Raw genomic sequence first — 21,819 nt, forward strand, 5'->3', positions numbered from 1 at the left:
TATTGACTGGTGTTAATACTAAAAAAGCATTGAATGAATTATATGAAGAGTTTATTATTAAATACTTTGATTACTTAATAAACAAATAAATATGAAGAAAGTTAGATTTGATGACAAAATACAGATAAAGACTATGTATGTTTGGTCATATGCTTCAAGACAAGCTCGTATATCTAACTGGCATTGGATAGTTTTTAACAGACGTATCCATGAATATAAATGTAATCTTATTGAAGAAAATATATCATATGTATTAGATAAAGACTTTAGAAATAAAATTTTTAACGAACGCTTTTGTAAATAAAATTATTTTTATTCAATTATTTATTGTATAAAATTTACATAAATAAGTTAATTGTAAATATTTTTATTTTCTGTATAATAAAATAAATCATTAAAAATAATTACATAATTAGTTATTCATAAACAATATTATCTTTTACGTATTTATAAGTAGTGTATATAGTTAAGTTGTTAATTTGGTATTTATTGACAGCCATATGGTTCACTATTGATACGGTTAACTCTTTGTTAGGATATTTAGAAGCTTTCGCTATTAACAAATCCAAAAATTTCTGTGTTAGTCCAAATTCAGGTATAACAATATTCGTGATGTTTGGTTTCATTAATGCATCTCTTAGATATCCATGAAAATGATTGAAGATATTAACACTTTTATCAAATACAATAGTCTCACAAACTCCTGCTGTTTTGCTTTCTAATACAGCTTTAAGGTAGTTGTTGTAAATGTTATACAATACAAGTACTTTGCGATTTTTTACGTAAACGCAAAAATTAGAGTAATTTCTCATATTCATTGAAGTCTTATAAGTACCAGTTTTTCTCAGTTTATCGACAACTTTTCCAAATCCTGGTAGACTTTCAACAATAGCCACTTGTTTACCCGTATCAGATTTAAAGTATATTGAAGGCGTCAGTTGTTTAATTAAATTGAATGCATTAAAAACGTATTGACCGACATCATAGTCAATTGTCAGTTTTTTCAATGATTTGTTGGCAGAAAGACTAATCCATTGATCTTTGGTTAATTGTTTGTTAATAATGAGTTCTTTCAATTTTGGTGAAATAGGCAAGTGTTCACATAGTAGTTGAGACGATACTTCACCGTCAATGTGCACTTCTTTAAGTATTTCGCCATACATTTCAATAAATTTCACAAAATTGCTGTTATTGAATTTTATCTTATCCATAAAATTAATGGCCTTAATTTTTGCCGGAATATCCAAATCAAGAATATAGATGAGTTCTTCATCAATTGGAAATTTGTCACCCCAAAAGAATGACACTTCCTTCAAATATTTGAAATTATCCAAAAATAAATGCATTGATTTATTTTGTGTAATAATTGCCAAATTGATTTCCAATTTAGTAATGTATGCCCATTTTGAGTGTAATGACTGCAAACACTTATCGCCGAGTGCTACATATCCTAAACCTAGAGATCCATAACGTATTGTATTGTCATCGATCCGTTTATGCCAATCAAAATCGTAATCGTCGGTAATTCGGAGAACTCGATGATAAACAGGAAGACATTGTTTCCATTGAGTTGAAACTTCACTTAGACATGATTTGTCATCTGCGACCAGCGGACTTAATAGTAATGCACACAAATCATCTCCAAATCTATCGAAACTATCTCTAGGATAGTTATTCATAGTGCTAAACATAAAATATGAAAGTAAATAAAAAAATGTTTTTAATTAATTAATATTAATTTTTTGAAGATTTTTTTTAAAAGTTTTTTTTAAAAGTTTTTTTAAAAAGTTTTTTTTGAAGTTTTTTTTGTGCTTACTTTATTTTTTTATAAATAATCACAAATTATAAATTCAAGACTCAGTTATACACTGATATCTTCCACTGGCGAGTTAATTTGATGTATGTTTGAATACAATGCTAGCCTCAATCCAATGTATTCCGTACTACAGTCTATAAGACACTAATTTGTTAATTTGACCGCTTATTAGTTAATTTTTCATAATTATTTTTTTATTAGCTTAAACTACACATTTTTAAGCATCTTTTAAGAATAAAAAATTTTAATTTTAATTACAATTAAAAAAGTTATTAACAATTTAAGTTAATTAATATATACAGTATATGTAATATTATTGCAATACAGTGTGTACATATTATTTCAATACAGTGATGTCATTATATTACATGTATTGTATGCAATAATTAATGTTAGTTCGGGTAGTTGGTCAGCTCGGGTAGTTGGTCAGTACGGGTAGTTGGTCAGTTCGGGTAGGTAAGGTTCGGGTAATTGGTCAGTTCGGGTAGGTGGTCAGTTCGGGTAGTTGGTTTGTTCGGTAAGTTGGTCAGATTGGGTAGGTGGTCAGTTCAGGCAGGTAAGGTTCGGGTAATTGGTCAGTTAGGTTAGGTTGGGTTAGGTTCGGTTAGAGGTAGTGGTGACGTCATTAGTGTAGTACACTTAGGTTAGGTGGAGTCACGTGATCACGTGAACCCCCTCTCCGTGACACAGTTATATGGGGGATAGCACTGTGCCTTCCCCTCGTGAACCATGTTGTCTTAACTACTAATAATCATTTATTATAATTTTTATTGACTTTTTGTCAATAACGTCGTCAATTGATTCACATAATGGTACAGAAATTTGATGAAAATATGTGTTTAATTGGACACTGGATAGTGATTTTGAGATAATAAATGCCGTAAAAAACCATAAAATTAGCATAAAATATAATCTTTTGAGTAGACATTGATTATTAATTTTAATAATATTTGCTTTTTTAAATTTTACAAATGCCAAATCACCTTGATTCATTAATAATCTATAAATATCCCATTTGAAATAATCAAAATTTTTGCCATTATTATTTGATATGTACATAATTAACAGAGATACTAAAATACTCGCTAATAATAATAGCCAAACCTATGTTAAAAATTATATAATATAATTTATTCAATTATATATATTAAAGAAATTACTTTACTAAAATTAGTATAAATTTATTAGATAATGCAGTTTTAATATATATAACGCACACACACACAAACATACACACACAGAGAGAGAGAGAGAGAGAGAGAGAGAGAGAGAGAGAGAGAGATAGAGAGAGTGACAAAATACTTTTACCTTATAATCAAATAGATTACTTGTACTCAATAATGATTGATCTTTAATAATATGCAAACCACTAACAATTACAGCCAAATGTCCCTGGTGCATTGCAAATATGTCAAAATTATTTAATATCGTATGTGATGGCGTTGAATACAAATTAGTTGTAATACAGTTATACTTTATTTATAAAACATAAGCAAATTATTTAAAAATTCTTGCACTTTTTTTAGAGTTATATATTTACCTCTAATTGTTTTTGAAAAAAAATTGTCAAACATAGATTACATAAAACATATTGAATGACAGTCAATTGATATCCAAATATTTTTTCCTAATTAATTATATTTATTTATAAAATTAGTTATAAAATATTTTTATTCTATATAACAATAATAATAAACATTATTTTAAATTTACTAAATATTTAATTTTATTATTATTTATTAAAATTACTTACATTTTGAAATACTAATGTTATATTTCCACGATTTTCACAGTTGTAATCACAAATTAATTGCATATATATATTAACAATATAATATGGTATATTATATGCGTACAACAATTTAATTTTTGTTATGTTAGACATTTTAGACAGAGTTATTGTTCACTTAAAAATTATTAATATCTTTATAAAACATTAAATAAAATTATAAACCATAAACAACAATAAAAATAAATAAAAACGTGTACTTAAAATCAATTATTATTTGCAGATATTAATCATAAATAAAAATAATATTTTTTCCAATAAAACAATATCTCGTATACAATAACTTTTCTATAATATTAAATAATTTGTTATTTGCATTAAATTAGAATTATAGCGGTAATAAAAATAATTAATTGAATACAAAAAATAGATTTAAAAAGTTAAAAAAAATAATTAGTTTATGTTAAGATATTAATATAAAACTTAAGTTTAGCTAAAATTCTCAAATTAACATCATTTTGAATAAAGGTTTGAAAATAAGGTTAACTGAATATATATTTTTTATTAAAATACAGTATAATTAAAATATAAAAACATAAATTATCAAAATAAAAAATTTGAAATAGGATTTCAAATTAGATGATTTAAAACGACAAATAATTTTTCTCGAGTTTTGTTATCGTTAGTTAAATAATTTTTTAAGCTTTAGTTATAATCAATAAAAAGTTTAGTAATATTAATGTTTTTATACTTAATATATCATTTTATTTTTAATAAATAGCTTTTATAATAAATGATTAATTACTGTATAAACTAGACAATCGATTTATCGATAATTTGTGTATTATATACAGTAGTATAATATATGTATAGTTATTTATCTCATAAATATAGTATTAAAATATCTATAGATATGGGGATCAAATAGATTAATAATACAGTTAAATTTCTATAGATAAATTTATTTGAAACTTTCTATTTACCCATCTCTAGTCATTAAGGTAAACGGTTAATATATAGAGTAGTTACGACATACGGCTAACGGTGAGGGAAAGGACTGTGCGGATAGCGGAGATCACGTAACCCTACAAAAAATAACCTAAGTGTACAACCAATGACGTCACCACTACCTCTACCCAAACTAACCTAACTGACCACTTACCCAAACTGACTATCTTACCAAACCATATATAATATATAATACAAAGTATACTTACATATACTTATATTTTAATATGTAAAATATTTCTCAGTTTATTGCGCAGTTTATTACGCATAAAATAATCATAAAATTCTACTTGGAAAATTGTCTTCAAAACAATCTTTGCCTACGCTTCACACATAAGTAGGCCATTTGCCATAAATTTATAATATAGTTTTTTAAACATTTATAAACATAGACTTAATATTAAATAAATATATTAAAAATTTATTAGAATTTATATTTATATTTATTAATTAGATTAGGATTGAATTGCATTAGAAATATATTAGGATTAGATTTGTAATAATAGCTATGGCTTCTAAAAAGCCAAAAAAGGGCCAAAAAAGAGCGCAAATATTTAGACCTCAGGATTATATTGAAGATCCGCAACTTTTTGTTAAATCGAAACACTGGCACATTTGTTTTGGCAACAAAAATACCTAATCTATTTTTTTGCAATTCTAAATATTTAACCCACTCAAGAGATATCATATTTTTATACTTATTTTGAGTATTTTCATTTAATCGTATGGCAATGGAACAATTTTCTATATCTGGCCCTGAATTGTTATCTATAACTTTCCATCCCATTTCTCTGTTGACTCTTTTAATATTATTTAAAAACGAGCATAAAATGTAAGCCATGCCCTGATGGTTCCAAGTGACGATCTACATCACCTGTTAAAGATACCATCACATAAGTCATTTCGTGGGCTACTGTATCTTTAAAAATTTTCAGTCCCTCCTCTCTTAATAATTGCCAGTTATAAATAATATCTTCGCATCCATCCCATTGATATGTGATGCCGTATGTATCTGGCCTTCCATTAGTTTTACCCTTATTATTAGGCTCGTAATTCCAACGGCCTTCTCTCACTTTTTCTGGACTGGATATAATTGATATTAAATTTTGTTAATTGAAGGGCAAATTATAGCATATACCTCACTAATTTTCTTAATTATATTTTCCACCTCATTATATATATATTTATGGCTTTTACATCCCCCGCTTCCATTATTTGATTTCGGTATTTTTGTTGCCAAAACAAAAAATACTCTAGTAAATGTGTCATAGTGTTTCGATTTAACGAAAAGTTGCGAATCTTGAATATAATCCTGAGGTTTAAATATTTGTCCTTTTTGGCCTCTATCCTTGGCTTTTTAGTAGCCATAGCTATTATAACAAATCTAATCCTAATAAATAATTAATTAATAAATATAAATATAAATTCTAATAATTTTTTAATATAATATTTATTTAATATTAAGTCTATGTTTATAAAAGTTTAAAAAAAACTATATTATAAATTTATGTCAAATGGCCTACCTATGTGTGAAGCGGAGACAAAGATTGTTTTGAAGACAATTTGTCAGGTAGAATTTTATGATTATTTTATGCGTAATAAACTGCGCAATAAACTGAGAAATATTTTACATATTAAAATTACAAGTATATGTAAGTATGCGTTGTATTATATATTATATATGGTTTGGTAAGATGGTCAGTTCTGGTAAGTGGTTGGTTAGGTTGCTAGAGGTAGTTGTGACGTCATTGGTTGTACACTTAGGTTAGGTTGGGTTGGGTCACATGATCTCCACTATCCCCTCCGCTATCATAATACATTGGGGAAGCACAGTGCTTTCCCCCACCGCTATCCGTATTTCGTAACTACTATATAGTTTTAAATTATTTAAATATAATATTTTCATGTCAATGTTTTATATAAATCAATTAAGATAAATATTTATTTTATTTAATGCATTTTTGTATTATTATTACAGTGTGTTTTAAATAATTTAACATTATTTTTATAAATTTAAATTAGTTTTATTGCCTTAGACATGTGTGCTGTGCTTAATTAATTGTTGTTTACCCAGATAATTTAAATTTACAAATTTCATATAGTAAAATAAACAAGGCTAAACAATTACCCACAACAAAAATGATACCATTATTATGGCTAAACTGATCAAGATTAATTTTGTAGGAATTAATTTTTGTCATTGGCCCATTATAATCAATTATTATATTATGTAATTTTTTTAATCGATTTAATCTAAATATTGCAAACAGTTTATTAATAATTTTATGTAACTCATAGTGATGTAAATTTAAACCATTTTCTAATATACTATTGTATCTATTAAATAAAAAATAAGTAAAATGTTAATTTGTATAAAATTAAATAAACAATAATTAAATTTAAATACATACAATAATCTTAATTGTTGATAAAAATTGATATTTCTAGACAATATCAATACATTTAATGATGGCAAATATTTTTGTGATATTGAAAATAAATGTCTATCATCTCTATAGCTGTCATAAAACTCATTTGCTTGCATTGAATTTGTTATCCAAATCGCCTTATTTTTTATTAACAAATTTAATACTCTATACGAATCCGTTAAATAAAGCAAATTAATCTAAATATTTAAAAAAACAATTAAAATTTAATTACAATTTATTAAATATTATAAATTTCAAATACCTCCGTTTTATATTTGCGTTTTTTAAGTTTGATTATTGTTGTATTACTTATTAATTTATTATTTTCTAAATATTCAACTTGTTTTTGATCAATAATTAAATCAATTGATTTATGTTTAAGCAAACTATCCATACTATCAATTAACGGTTGAGATGTTTGTTGAAAATAAGTATTCAATAATATACTGGAAAATGCTTTTGTTATAAAAATGCTGCGATTGTCCACATTATTACTATAATGCATAAAAATCTACTTTTATTGTTAATGTATTTATTATTTATAAATAATGTCAAACTACTCTGATGAGTTAGCAATCTTAAAATGTCCCATCTTAAATTTATTAATAATTTTTGATTTATTATCGTTGAATTAACTAAAATAAATGTTGCCAATAGACTCACAAATAATAACAACCATATCTATTACAGTAATTAGAAAATCATTTACAAAATAAATTATATTTGACATTATAAAATAAGATTAAATAAGTTTTAATTAATATATTTAAATTACATTAAATTCAAAAAGATTTTTGATACTTAATATCGATTTATTCATCATCAATTGCATGCCACTTACAATAACAGCTAAATGACCTTGATAAATTGGAAATATATCAATTTTATTGATAAGTTCCAATGATGTTGTATTACTAATTAAATTATTTGATGTCATTGTTAAACTATTTTTCTGTAAAAGACAAACCAAATGTAAAATTAAGTAAATATAAAAAATTATTTTACAATACAATTACCGATTTTTTAATTTTGTAAAGTTTATAATCAAACATAGTTTGCATAATATATATTTTAATATAGTTAAATCTTTACCATAGATTAATAACTAAATAAAACAATTAGAATTCATTAAATTATATAACTGTAAACTTAAAAAATTAATTAATTAAATTTTAAAAATATATTACCTCACTCATTTCAACACTTAAGTTACCATGATTATTACATTTGTGACCACACATTAACATTTTAGCTATTTTTGGTTTATATAAATAAAATGGTATAATCCATAAATACTTAGCAATTTTCAATTTGTAAATTAACATTTCTCATGAAAACTATTTAACTTGAGTTTTTTTAATTTATTTATTTACTGTAAAATAGAAAATGTAAGTTTTATTTTTAACTTATTATTATTGTAATCAGTATTTATAGATGTTATAAGTATATGAAAAATATAATGTAAATGTATAATATTAGCAATTATTTTGCAATTAGATAGACTAACTTTGTAAATTATATTTATTGTAATAAATTTTCCATTAAAGTTATAATTATTACAATTTTGTAAACAATTTTTATTTATAATGTCGTTTTATAAATTGTTTCAAAATCAATTATTATTATATTACTAGAAATTATATATTATTTAATTAGTATTTCATATTATTTATTAATTAATAAAAGCTAATTCTTATATAACACTCTTATGTATTATTAAAATTAAAATATAATTAAATAATGTTTAAATAATTGTTTAAATAACTTGTTAATAATTGTTACAATATTTGATAATAATTTTAATATATGATCAATTACATTATTATTGCTATGATATATTTTATAAAAAATTTATATATTAAATATTATAATTTCAAAAATTACATCTAGAAATTGATATTTTTATTATTATAAATTATTTCTGTTATTTTTATTACATAAATATAAATCAATTCAATAGTTTACTCCAAATACAGTATTGATAACAATAAAAATAATTAAATAACAATAAATAATGAATACATTCTGTAATTTATCATAAGTTTGTTATTTTATCTAAATTTTTAGTTTTTTATTTACAAAATTAAATCAAAGCAAATATTTTTCTATAACTTTCAGTTTATGTTAATATAACAATCAATCATAAGATATATATATATATATATTTATATCAACAATTATTATTATTATTTTATTATTTCTATTATTAAAATGTATAGATTTATAATCAAAAAGTTTTGAAGTTAATATAATAATTTTATTTAACACTAATATTTATTTTAATGTTAGCCGTAGTACATTTAGTACAATAGCAGATTAATTGAAAAAATTTGTTTTTATTTATTATCTTTTAATGATATATCCACTTAAACTGCTTTTATTTATGATAATTAAAAATTGTTTCCAAATATATTTATTATTTAACAAATTAATTTGTTTTATAGATAATCATTTTTTTAGATAAATAATATTTTGTATTTAAACGGTTAAATATTCTTATTATAAAGTATTAAAAACATATCTAGAAAACAGTATTTTTCACTAATATTAAAAATATTTTTTAAAAATGAAATATTTATTTTATTTATATATAGTATTAATTAATATTTTCATAAATTTAAATACTAGTATTTGTAACTTTAATTCACAAAATGTTTATAATTTTACCAATAAAGTAGTATTAACTACCGGATCCAACAGTGGTATCGGTGCCGGTATAGCCAAACTGTTTGCCCAATTGGGCGCAAATGTGGTGATTACGGGTAGGAATGCCACTGAAATACAGAGTGTGGCCAATGAGTGCCAACAGTTGTCACCAAAAAAGTTAAAGGTTTGCAAATATTTAACTAAAACAAAAAGAAATATTTTAATATAATTAAATTAATTAAATTATAATCTAGATAATTTTATTCAATAATCTAGATTATAATTTTAGTAAAATAATTGTTTATAAAATATATTAATTTTTAAAGACATTAATATCGTTTCTAATTTAACATAATTAATAAATATATTAAATGTCTACTAAAACAAACAATTACTAAATAACTTAATAGATTATGTTATTATTTTTTAAAATAAAAAACTGCATTTTCTATCTATCAATAAAAATAATTAATTATTTATTATTTATTATAGTGACTATTATTAAGACTATTTATATTTTCCTAATTTAAAAATAAAGTATTATATAATTTAGATTTAAAATAAAAAGAATTTTATATTAATTATAAAAATTTATAAATAGTTTCTTATTTATTATTATTATATTACTTAATAGCCATTACAAGTGGTGGCCGACGTATCAAAAGATAGTCAATTGAATGGACTATTGAATAAAACTATTGAAACTTACGGCAAGTTAGACGTATTGGTCAACAACGCCGGTATCGCACCGTTTGTGGCCATCAATGACTCAAAATTTATGTCAACTTATGATACGGTAATGGCTGTCAATTTGCGGCCGTATGTTCAGCTCAGTTATCTGGCTGTACCCTATTTAAACAAAACAAATGGTACTATTATCAGTATGTCAGGCATCACATCACTGGCGCCGGTAGTTTTCAATAATATTAATAATAATCAGTTATTTAATCTATATATTACTTTCTCACACTATTTGTTACACACTTTTTTATATATTACGTGACTTACAATACAGATACGCAAAACTCTAGCACTTGACGTATCCAAAGCCGGTGTCGATATGATGACCCGTGTGTTGGCACTAGAGTTGGGACCCAATATACGGGTCAATACTATTAGGTATACATATAAATATATAATTAAAAGTTTATATTATAAGTAGTAAACAACTAAATTGTGTATAACTTACAATAATATCATTGTAATTATATTTCTAGCCCAGGTAGTATAGACAATGGCGATCCGAATTCTGAAAAAATTAGAAAATATTTGGCAGCAAACACACCATTGAAACGGTCGGGTCAACCACAAGACATAGCACAGGGAGTAGTATTTTTGGCCAGTGACCAGTCAACGTTTATTACCGGTACCGATCTGGTCATTGATGGCGGACTGGTCTACAATATTGGCGGTATTGAATAGATTTGTTTACAAAAAAATATACACTACTATTGAGATTTGAATTTAGATTTTTATCTGAAAAATAATATTTCTTATGTGTAAATATTTTTTCTAAAATAAATATTTATACAAAATATATTAATTAAAATTAAAATTCAAAGTTTTCACTAAAATTTTAAGTGTCAATACCTAACTAAATGTAATTTTTAATGAATAATAATTAGTATAAATTATACATAAAAGCTAGAAAAAAATGTTATTATTTATTAAAAACATTTTAACATAATGAATATGTTAACTTAAAAATATTAATTTTTGTGATAATAATAATATTTATAGATATTAGTTATCAAAAAAAAATATTAAAGTTTATTTTGAGAAAAATATTTTTAAGATAATTATTTTTAAATACTAGAGTTTTATTTTATGAATAAAAGTCAACAATTTCTGTAAATGTCATCAATATTTATATAATAATTTATGTTTATATTATTTCAATGATGTTTACTGTTATATTATACTTAATTCAACAATAGATAAGTTCGTTAAACAGTTTCATTCATTAAAAATAAAAATTTCTCAAATTATTATATATATCTTATCAATTTTAAAAATCACTTATATAAATAAATTTATGTTAAACATTAATAAACAAAAATATAAAATCAATAATGATGTGATAGTAATAAATAATATATCAATAGTTTATTAACACAGACGCACATATTTAACAGTATATACTCAAAAAATCACATTTAATTTATTTTATTACATATTATATTATTATTATTATTATAAATTAATTAACTTAAAATTATGTCCATTTATAATAAATATGTTTTTATTGTCTATATTATCGTAACTATTTTGTTTCCCGTTTATTATGCAAATGTGAAATATAATTATCAAAAAATTTGTGACACCAATAGCTATGAACAAACAAATTCACCAAGTTGCTATGTGCAATTATTTTGCAATTATACCTACAATAGTGATTATGTTCAATATAAATTAACTAAATTCAGTATCAGCTTAAATAAGACACTAATTTATTTCTATGAAAACGGAGGTAATTATTAAACTTTATTATTATTATTTAAAAATCTATTTATTTATTATTATTAATATTTTTAAAAAAACACAAATAGTTGGCAGAAATTTAGATCCAAGATATGTGACAACAATTATCAATGAAAATTTAATTACTAATAATAATAATAACATTATTGTTAACAACACCAACAATACTAACAGCAACAATACAACCACAACTAACAACAATACGAGTAATAGTACTGAAAGCAAATTAATTGCTACATCAAAAACTAACGGGGGCAAATTTAAAACAATATTCAATATTACCAATTCAAATGATATCGATGCCCGGAATAAGGACTATTATGTGGGAGCCTACCAGTGCTATATGGAAAGTAGCATTGGGTATATGAAAAATGCCGATATTGTCAATTTTGATGTACCAAAACAGACAGGTACAATTAGCAGTTTTTATTTATTTATATTAAAAAAATATTAAAAAGATAGTTATTTAAAATAATATTAATATTTTTATCATTAATTATTAGCTGAACCAACCAATAACAACAAATTGATCAAAATCTTAGGACTTGACATAATAACAATTATTTCATTTATTGTATTAATATAAATAATATTATTATATATTTAACAATTTTATTGTATTTTCATTTAAAATAATATATTTAATAAATAAACTGTAATATCATTTTATAACATATATTATAGAAAACTATTTAAATAAATAATAATATTTTAGATACTTTAGTTAAAGAAGTATTTATTAAAATACTTTATAAAATTTATTAACAAAATCTCATAAAATAATCTTATTATTAAAAAATCCAATAAAAATTGATAAAAAATTAATATAATGTAATAAAATGTAATTAGAATAAGTAATACCAAATGAATTTTAACAGAAACCAAGTATTAGTACAGTTATAGTAAAAACTGTGACTATTATGTGTTAACACTTATCATACACTATACTAATATAATTTCATAAATTTTATTTTTGATTAAATTAGATATTATTTATTCATATTTAATGTTTATGATCTCTAATGTGTATAACTGCTTACAATCAAATATATAATAACATTTTAAATATATGTAAAACTTTTGTTGAGTTTTACGGCAATTGTTTATTAGGCGCACCAATACATTAAAAAACTCATTGTATTTTAAAATTATTATTTATTTAATTGTGAATTTGTTATACATTTGTAGTTAATATGTTGCAGTCGTAAGCACTGGCATATCAAAGCATGAAAGGTATGGTCAGTGCTATCCCTTATATAGGGATTTAAGTCAATAGATTGACCCTTAAAATAGTCGGCAGTTATTTGAAAAGTAATAGAGTTATAGAAAGTAAAATATTTTCTATTATTGGCAAAAATGTTAAATTTATGTCTATTTGTTAATTAAATTATTACTTATTTTATGTGAAATATTTCTATATATAAGTTATCATCAAATATAAAGTAGATATACTTTACATATATTCTTTAAAATATTTTATTAATTATTTTATTTGATATACTCGAAAATATTTTCTAATGCACTAATGTCCGATCACTTTATGATACCATAGATACATGTAATAATTAGGTTGGCCAATTCAAAATATTTATTAGTAAAATATATTGCAAATGAAACTGATATTGATTTAAAAGTAAAGTATTTTTTAAATTAAAATAATGAATAAAATATATAATATTTAATGTGTATTTCAAACTGTAATATAAATTAATAAAATTTTTCTCTGTTCTAATATTAAATGTTTATATTTATTAAGCAAACTGTAAAAACTTAATTTAAATAAATAATAAAATATTATTTTAATAATTATAATTTCGGCAACAACCTAGTTGTCATATTCCTAATTATATTAAATTATTTTTTATAATATTCAAATTAATTACAAATTAGTTTAATTATAATAAAAGTCAATTAAAATTATATATATAAATAAACACTTTTATTGTATTTATTTAATTATTTTATGTAATACGTAACTTATAATAATATTTTATAAAAAAAATTATTATTTGCAATTATTTAATTAAATTTTAGTATAAAATACAACCCTTATTTTCAAGACTTATATTAATTAATTTGAAATAATCTAATAGTTAATTTTTTAATAAATATAATAAAATATATTTAAATTTAAATAAATTGTCTTAATTTATTCTTTAATTTATTTATTACACGTTTTAGTTTAATTCATTAATTAAAATTTCTAAATTTTCATCTGCATAAGTATCATGATTATATAGTACACGTAATTTATAATTAGACAATTTGGATAATTTATCTACAGGTGCTGTCTGGACCAATTGTTTTAGTTTGTCAATTTTAGCTTGCACCTGTTTAACTTGTGGTACCGTTTGCATTATTGACTGTCTAACGGCATGGGCAACATTGGGCACCAGTGTATCAATAGCTGTCTGGATGTTCTGTTTAAGCACCGGTAACTCACTCACTACTCGTTTGATAACTGCCTGTCCATCCGTAGTGTTGGGATTTGCTTGTACTGTGTCCGACCAATCGCGATATAATTGATTGACCAGTTTGTTGAGCTCAGTTAGATTACAAGTATGACAAGCATCGTTATAGTTCATGGCTTTAGCAGATATGTTCATTTGAAGCTCAGTTAGCTCATTGACCAGTTGGTTATAGTCAATATCGCTGTCATAGACAGTACTATCGTATAAAAACATAGACTGTCCCCAGGTAACTATTAGATTATTATTAAAATATAAATTAATTAATTGTTAAATTACAAAAAAAATAAATAAATAATTATTTATTAAATATATTTTTAATTACATGTTAGTGTTAATAAAATTAAGCATGTTATTTTCTGATTAATCATTTTATATAATTTTATATAATATTTTAATATACTATTACTATATTAGTTGAATATTACAACAGTTTAATAAAGTTTTAATTTGAACAATAATTATTTTATAAATAATTTTATTAGAAATAAAAACATTATTTATAAGTACACATGTTATAAATAAATTTTTAAAATATAATTAGACCACTGCATAGTATTATCTAATATGAAAAGCATAGATAAAATTTAAACTAAAAGTTAATAATAGTGCTAAATATTATAGAACTGATAAAAAATAATTCAATACTTGTTTTTTATACATTTTAAGGACAATTGTTCATTAAAATTATTATAAAAAAAAATTCATAATTTAATAATACTAAATATTATTCTTATAATTAACAATATAAATAAAATGTCAGCATTAATATTAGTTAATTATTTTTTATTTATGATTATAAATAACATTTTTCAATTTTATTTTTATACATTTGAATATTGTTTGTATAGTAAATTAAAAATTATAGTTTTAATTATTTATTTTACACTTAAAAGTTTAACAATTTAGAAAATTAAAAAAAAACTATAAAAATAATAAAATTATATTTTAAACTAATACAGTAAAGTATATAGTTTTTTTTAAAAATTCAAATGGACAAAAAATATCTTAATCTTGCATTTTTAATAAAATACATATTAGTTGTTTACTTAGTTACAGTTTTTAGATTTTATTATTTATTATAAACTATTTAATATTTTATTTAAATAAAAAAAATTATAAATTTTCAATACAGTTTTTTTCTTATTATTAAATTTATATAAGTATTTAAAGTTTAAACTAGCACATTAATTAGATCATCCAGATACTTTAAATCAATATCAGTTTCATTGGCAATAGATTTTACTAATGAATAGTCTGAATTTGCCAACTGTTCATTACTAGCTACCTGTGCCGTTTTTAATAGTTTGTCCAATTTATTGTCGACCAATTTAGCTAACTGTGCCAGGTCAGTTATTAACTTGTTATTCACACGACCTAACTGTTCCCAAACATTGTTCAAAGCTTTGACAATAGTTGTATTGACAATAGGTTTTTGTTTTTCGACAGCAGTTAAAACTTGTTGTCCATCCGGTGTTCGGGGATCGGCATTCAGCACCTGTACTCTCAATTGATACAACTGTTCCAGTGCTACGCGAGCATCGGTTAGATTAAAATCATCGGGTACCTCGTGGACTAACTGTGCCAATTGGTCCGTATAGTTAAAATACATGTCATTGAGCTCGTGTAGCAATTTATCCCTGTCCACCACATCAGCCAAAACAACAACATTGTTGATAAATACAAATGAGACTATTAGTAAAAAAATAAAATAATTAATTCTAGAGTATAATTATTTTATTTTATAAAATTAAATCAAAAATAAGCTAATAATATACCTAAAAGTGTTAAAATTATTTTATTAAACATTTTTTTAATTATAAAGAGTTGTTTAATATGTATAAATAAATTTATATTATATTTATAATTTCTAAATGTTTTTTTATTATGTCTGTCATAAATAAATTAAAACTTCAATGTTATTGATTTGATTTATATAAACTTTTAATGACTGATACAAACGATATTAATATTTTTTTTAGATAAAATAATGTACTTTTAAAATTTGTACAGATAAAAAACACTATTAACATTGTTAAGTTTATATTAAAGGATAATGATTACAATATTACAATAATTAATAATAAGTATAAGTATATCTTATATTATTAGATATAATGTTTCTAGAATTTAACAATTTAATAAAATTATAGCATTTTAACAAATAATTAATTATAGCTTTAAATAATACGATTATAGTATTTAATTAAATGTATTATGTTGTAAAACTATCAAGATAAAATAATTTTAATGTCTAATTCATTTATGATTGATACTGAAGTCAATATTATAATAAAAGTTTTAAAAAACTAACTTATGGTTACAAATTAATTACTATAAATTTACATCTTTTTAATTTAATTATTTTAAATATAAAAGTGAAAATCTAATAAAAAAATTTATATAACATATTAATAAAATAAATAATTATAATATGGTATTTTAAAATAATTTAGTTAAAGTAACAAAAGTAATTTAATTATAAGTAATTTAATTTAAGTTAACTATAAAATTTAAAAAACTAGTAGTTTTATAGAAATATATTGAAAAAAATATTATATAAATTATTTAATTATTTTTACATACAATCGTTAATATGCATTTGAAGTAATATTATTAATATTATTTAAATAAAAATTAAGTATTTTTGAAATTAATTAATTAAATTAATATTGTATTAATATTTTAGTATCACTCGCTTTGGTTACTCATATAATAGTATATCATATTTTAAACAATTTTTTGAAAATAATTACTATAACATTATAAAAATTAAAATCAAATTTTTTTATTTATTACTCAAATCTACAATATTTTTTTACAATAGTATTTAATCTAATAATTCGTTTTCAACTAAATTTCTATAGTATTTTCGATCAACTTTTCCAATGGATGTCCTATGAATTTGATGGACAAACACAACACCGCCTTTCAGTTGTTTAGTGTAAGCCATAGTTTCTGATTAATTAATAGATAAATAATTAAAAAAAATTAATTTTAATTAATAAAAAAATAACAAATTATATTTTATAAAAAGTACCGGAAACATATTTTTTGATATCATCGCCGCCGATAACTGAATGTCCCTGTTTGAGAACTACGTAAGCGCGCGGCCAATGAGTACCGGCTATGTTGTTGACGCCTACAACAGCTACCTCAGCAATGGACGGGTGAGTCAACACAAACATCTCAATTTCCGACGGATTGATATTAACATAATGATTATCCACACCAACCCGTATCACCTCTTTGACTCTTCCCGTTATAAACAGTCGTTCCCTGTTATCATAGTAACCAATATCGCCAGTCCGATACCAACCGTCCGCATCAATTGCTACACGATTTGCCGTATCGTTGTCCAAATAACCCATAAATAGTCGGACACCACGTATGCATATCTCACCGTCACTGTTAGCTCCGAGTGATGCACCGGTATTCAAGTCGATAATTTTGAGCTCACCTCCCGGTGACACTCTACCAACGTTTCCCGGTATGAGTTGGTTGCCATCCATGACATCCTCACCAGTTGTAAACCATATATACTCAGTCATACCGTAGGCTACATATAGGTTAGTATATTTAAACAATAAATAATTTTATTTAAAAAATAATATCTAAAAATTGTTTGTAAACTAATTGTAATATTATAATCTTAAGGTATTTCAATAATAATAAAACACACAAAACACATACTCTCTCTCTCTCTCTCTCTCTCTCTCTCTCTCWCTCTCACACACACACACACACACACACACACACACACACACACACACACACACACACACACACACACACACACACACACACACACACACACACACACACACACACACACACACACACAAGTTGATACACAATTACACATACTGTACATACATTTATACTGTAGTTAATGTTAATAACATAATATAAGATTTAAAAATCTATACTTACTTTCTCTGAACACTAGATTATATTTTTCGATAATTTGTCGGGCAATATGTCCGGGAAACGGTGCACCACCGGTGCTCATACCAATCAAACTTGACAGATCATACCTGTCAGCCAAATCGCCTTCAATCAAACGCCTACCGAAACTGGGAAACGCCGGCAATATATGTATCCCGTATTTCTCAATAGACCTGAACAGCAATTCCTCGTCAAACTGACCCATTATGACACACTGTACACCAGCTATGATCTGCAAAGGTATCATACACGTGCCCGACACGTGACCGCAAGGATAAGGTATAGCGCATACTGTGGTGGTTGTCGTTGGCTTAGCTATGGTGCTGTTGTCTGTTGTGATGTCATGTTTAGGGTTGTCCTCATAGTTCAGATATATTTTAGAATATTGCGAGGCATTGATGAACGTCCGATGCCCTATCATTGCACACTTGGGACGACCGGTACTGCCCGACGTATGCACCAAAAACAAGACATCCGTTTCAGGATTTACATTGAAATATGGTATTTGCGGTAACTGTTGACCACTTCCGTCGGCTAATAACTGTCCATATGTTACATGTCTTTCTCGATGCTGTAGTAGTTGTTGTTGTTGTTTAACATCAAATACTATACACTGTTTGATAACATTGGCATTACTATCGAGCAAAAGATGTTCAAACTTATGGTAGTCCTGACCAGCGGTCATAATAATGTTGGTTCGGGAGGCTATGATCTCCTGTTCCACTTCGTATCGTTCAAACGTAGGACTTAACGGCATAAATGTTATGCCCAATAGTTTAACGGCAAACCTCATGATTGTGTGTTGTATTGAATTTTGTCCGGAAAATGCTACCGTATCCTGTTTGGTGACCCCACGGTTAACCAGCGCTACACCTATACTGTTGGCCCGGTATTTGAGTTCACCGATTGTCAGTTTTTCGTCAGTGGACGCATCGATCTTTTAGTTTTAAAAATTCAAGTATTATTACTTAATAATTATTTTAAATATTTAGTAAAAACTAAACAACAAATTATAAATAAATAGTTATAAATATTTATATTTTCATATAATTATCATTAGTACTACATTTTTAGCTAATTTAGTTGAAAAAAGTGTGAATAATTTTTTAATATATAATTATAACAATTATTTTTTTTCTAATTAAGATTAGTTATCTACATATCATATTACATATTGATTTATTATATAGTTTATTTAACTATAAAAAATAATTAATTTATATTTACCAGGCATACTAGATCTTCGGGTAATTTTGATAACTTATCCCAACAGTAAGCGCCCACCGTTTTAATAGGACTGCCAATTGGCTTTAAATCCGAGTATAAAATATTGTCTTTTATAGGCATTTTGTTATTTTTTATTATATCAATATTAACTTTTTTTTTAATTTTTCTCTAACTTATACTAATATAAAAATTAACAATTATTATTATTTTAGTCTGATTAACTCAAACACAATTGATATTTTTAAAACTTATGTTTTAATCTTTATATTAATATATTTAACGCGCTTTTATATTTATATAATTTTGTTTTTCAATATAAACATTATTTTTTATTATTATTATGTAATGTTTTTGATAATAAAGTATTAATACTATTGGTACATATTATTATGTAATTGATTTATTATATTTCATATGCTATATATTTACGTTATGATGAGTAAATGTACAGTATTATCTAATTATAAATAATTAGCAAAACTAAATTAACTATTTTTGTTGTAGTATTAAAATTAAATATATAAAATAATAAGCTTATTAATAATTTTTAATTACTTATTTTGTTAGTTTATATCCATCTAAATACAGTAATTATAAGTTTTGTTAATTGTATTTGTTAACTGTGTACACTGTATATGTAAACTCGCATTGAAGATAATTAATAATTTATAATGTTTGCACCTAGATAGTATAAAGTATTACATTATGATATTAAAACTAAACAATAATTATCTATGACATTATTATATTAATAAATAACAATTTTTGAAAAAGTTTGAATTTAGTACATTAAATATAAAGATTAGCTTATTATGTAATAAACTAAAAATATAAGTAATTTATAGAAAGGATAGTTTTTTTTAAATAAAATGATTTCAATAAACTACACATTTTTATTATCTATTAAAATAGTAATAATAATTATTAAATTTAGATTTAATAAGTTTTTTTTCTCTAAATTGGCATTATTTTTTGTATAATACAATTAGTTTTTTTTTATTATAAGTGTAATTAAGTTAAATTAATTATTTGTCTTATCATTTATTTAATAATATATTAAATAGATATCGAAAAAATATTTGTTGTTAATTTGTATTTTTTAAAATTAAAATTTAATTATTATAAGTTAATATGAATCAAATATTATTATTGTTAATTTTACTTTTATTTGAAATAAATTATTTATTATATATTATTATGCACTTTGTAGTTGTTTTCACACATATTAAATAATTTAAGTAAAAAACTTACTTTAAATTGAAAACACTTAATATCACAAAACTAGTGAATTGGTGTACGATATCGATATCGTTTCGGTGGCTCACAGCACACCATCATCAGCACTAATGCACTGTCTTATAGTCATTGAGACCAACAGTGCTGTAAACAATACGAGAGGTTCGGACGGGGAGTGACACCCGAGATGTGTGGAAATTGTTTATATAATTTGTATTTTTTAATATAGAATTTAATATAGAATTTAAAAAATACAAATTATATAAACAATTTCCACACATCTCGGGTGTCATTCCCCGTCCGAACCTCTCGTATTGCTTACAGCACTGTTGGTCTCAATGACTATAAGACAGTGCATTAGTGCTGATGATGGTGTGCTGTGAGCCACCGAAACGATATCGATATCGTACACCAATTCACTAGTTTTGTGATATTAAGTGTTTTCAATTTAAAGTAAGTTTTTACTTAAATTATTTATTTATTATATATTTTTATCAAACTGTTATATATTACTCAAACTTTTAGGCGTTTATTCATACATTTAAAAAACAAACAAATAAGTGATCCGTTATGTCATTTATCATTATAAAAATATTTTAACAAAAAATCAATTATTGAACCGCTCAGTTCTAATTGTAATAAAAATAAATAAATGTGATAATGACATTACAATGATCATGTTAATTTTGTTAATTTATAGACACCCTATAATAATTAATAACTATTTAAAATAAAATTTAAAAATTAATAATTGAAAAAATTAATTTTTATATAAATATTTGATAACAATTTTTCTGGCAATTGACTTTTAAAAATTGCTTATTAATTGTA

The 21,819-nt window shown here is 23.5% G+C and overlaps 2 protein-coding genes across 2 annotated transcripts; one reads left to right on the forward strand and one right to left on the reverse strand.

Annotated features, from left to right (window-relative positions):
- Positions 1-6,247: 6,247 nt before the first annotated feature.
- LOC128951329 (3-oxoacyl-[acyl-carrier-protein] reductase FabG-like) lies at positions 6,248-11,088 on the forward strand. The gene is made up of 5 exons (XM_054296578.1): positions 6,248-6,260; positions 9,658-9,812; positions 10,263-10,538; positions 10,644-10,747; positions 10,846-11,088. The coding sequence occupies exons 1-5, from the start codon at positions 6,248-6,250 to the stop codon at positions 11,048-11,050; spliced, it is 753 nt and encodes a 250-aa protein (XP_054152553.1). The 3' UTR covers positions 11,051-11,088.
- Positions 11,089-17,407: 6,319 nt separating this feature from the next.
- On the reverse strand, positions 17,408-21,346 carry LOC128951330 (uncharacterized). The gene is made up of 5 exons (XM_054296579.1): positions 21,295-21,346; positions 19,753-19,859; positions 18,511-19,462; positions 17,618-18,136; positions 17,408-17,535 (listed from the first exon to the last, which is right to left on the reverse strand). The coding sequence occupies exons 1-5, from the start codon at positions 21,344-21,346 to the stop codon at positions 17,408-17,410; spliced, it is 1,758 nt and encodes a 585-aa protein (XP_054152554.1).
- Positions 21,347-21,819: the final 473 nt, after the last annotated feature.

This window comes from Oppia nitens, unplaced genomic scaffold, assembly GCF_028296485.1.
Source record: "Oppia nitens isolate AA-2021 unplaced genomic scaffold, nextdenovo-longstitch-racon4-pilon3 scaffold1_pilon_pilon_pilon, whole genome shotgun sequence".
In the NCBI taxonomy this organism is placed as follows: domain Eukaryota; kingdom Metazoa; phylum Arthropoda; class Arachnida; order Sarcoptiformes; family Oppiidae; genus Oppia; species Oppia nitens.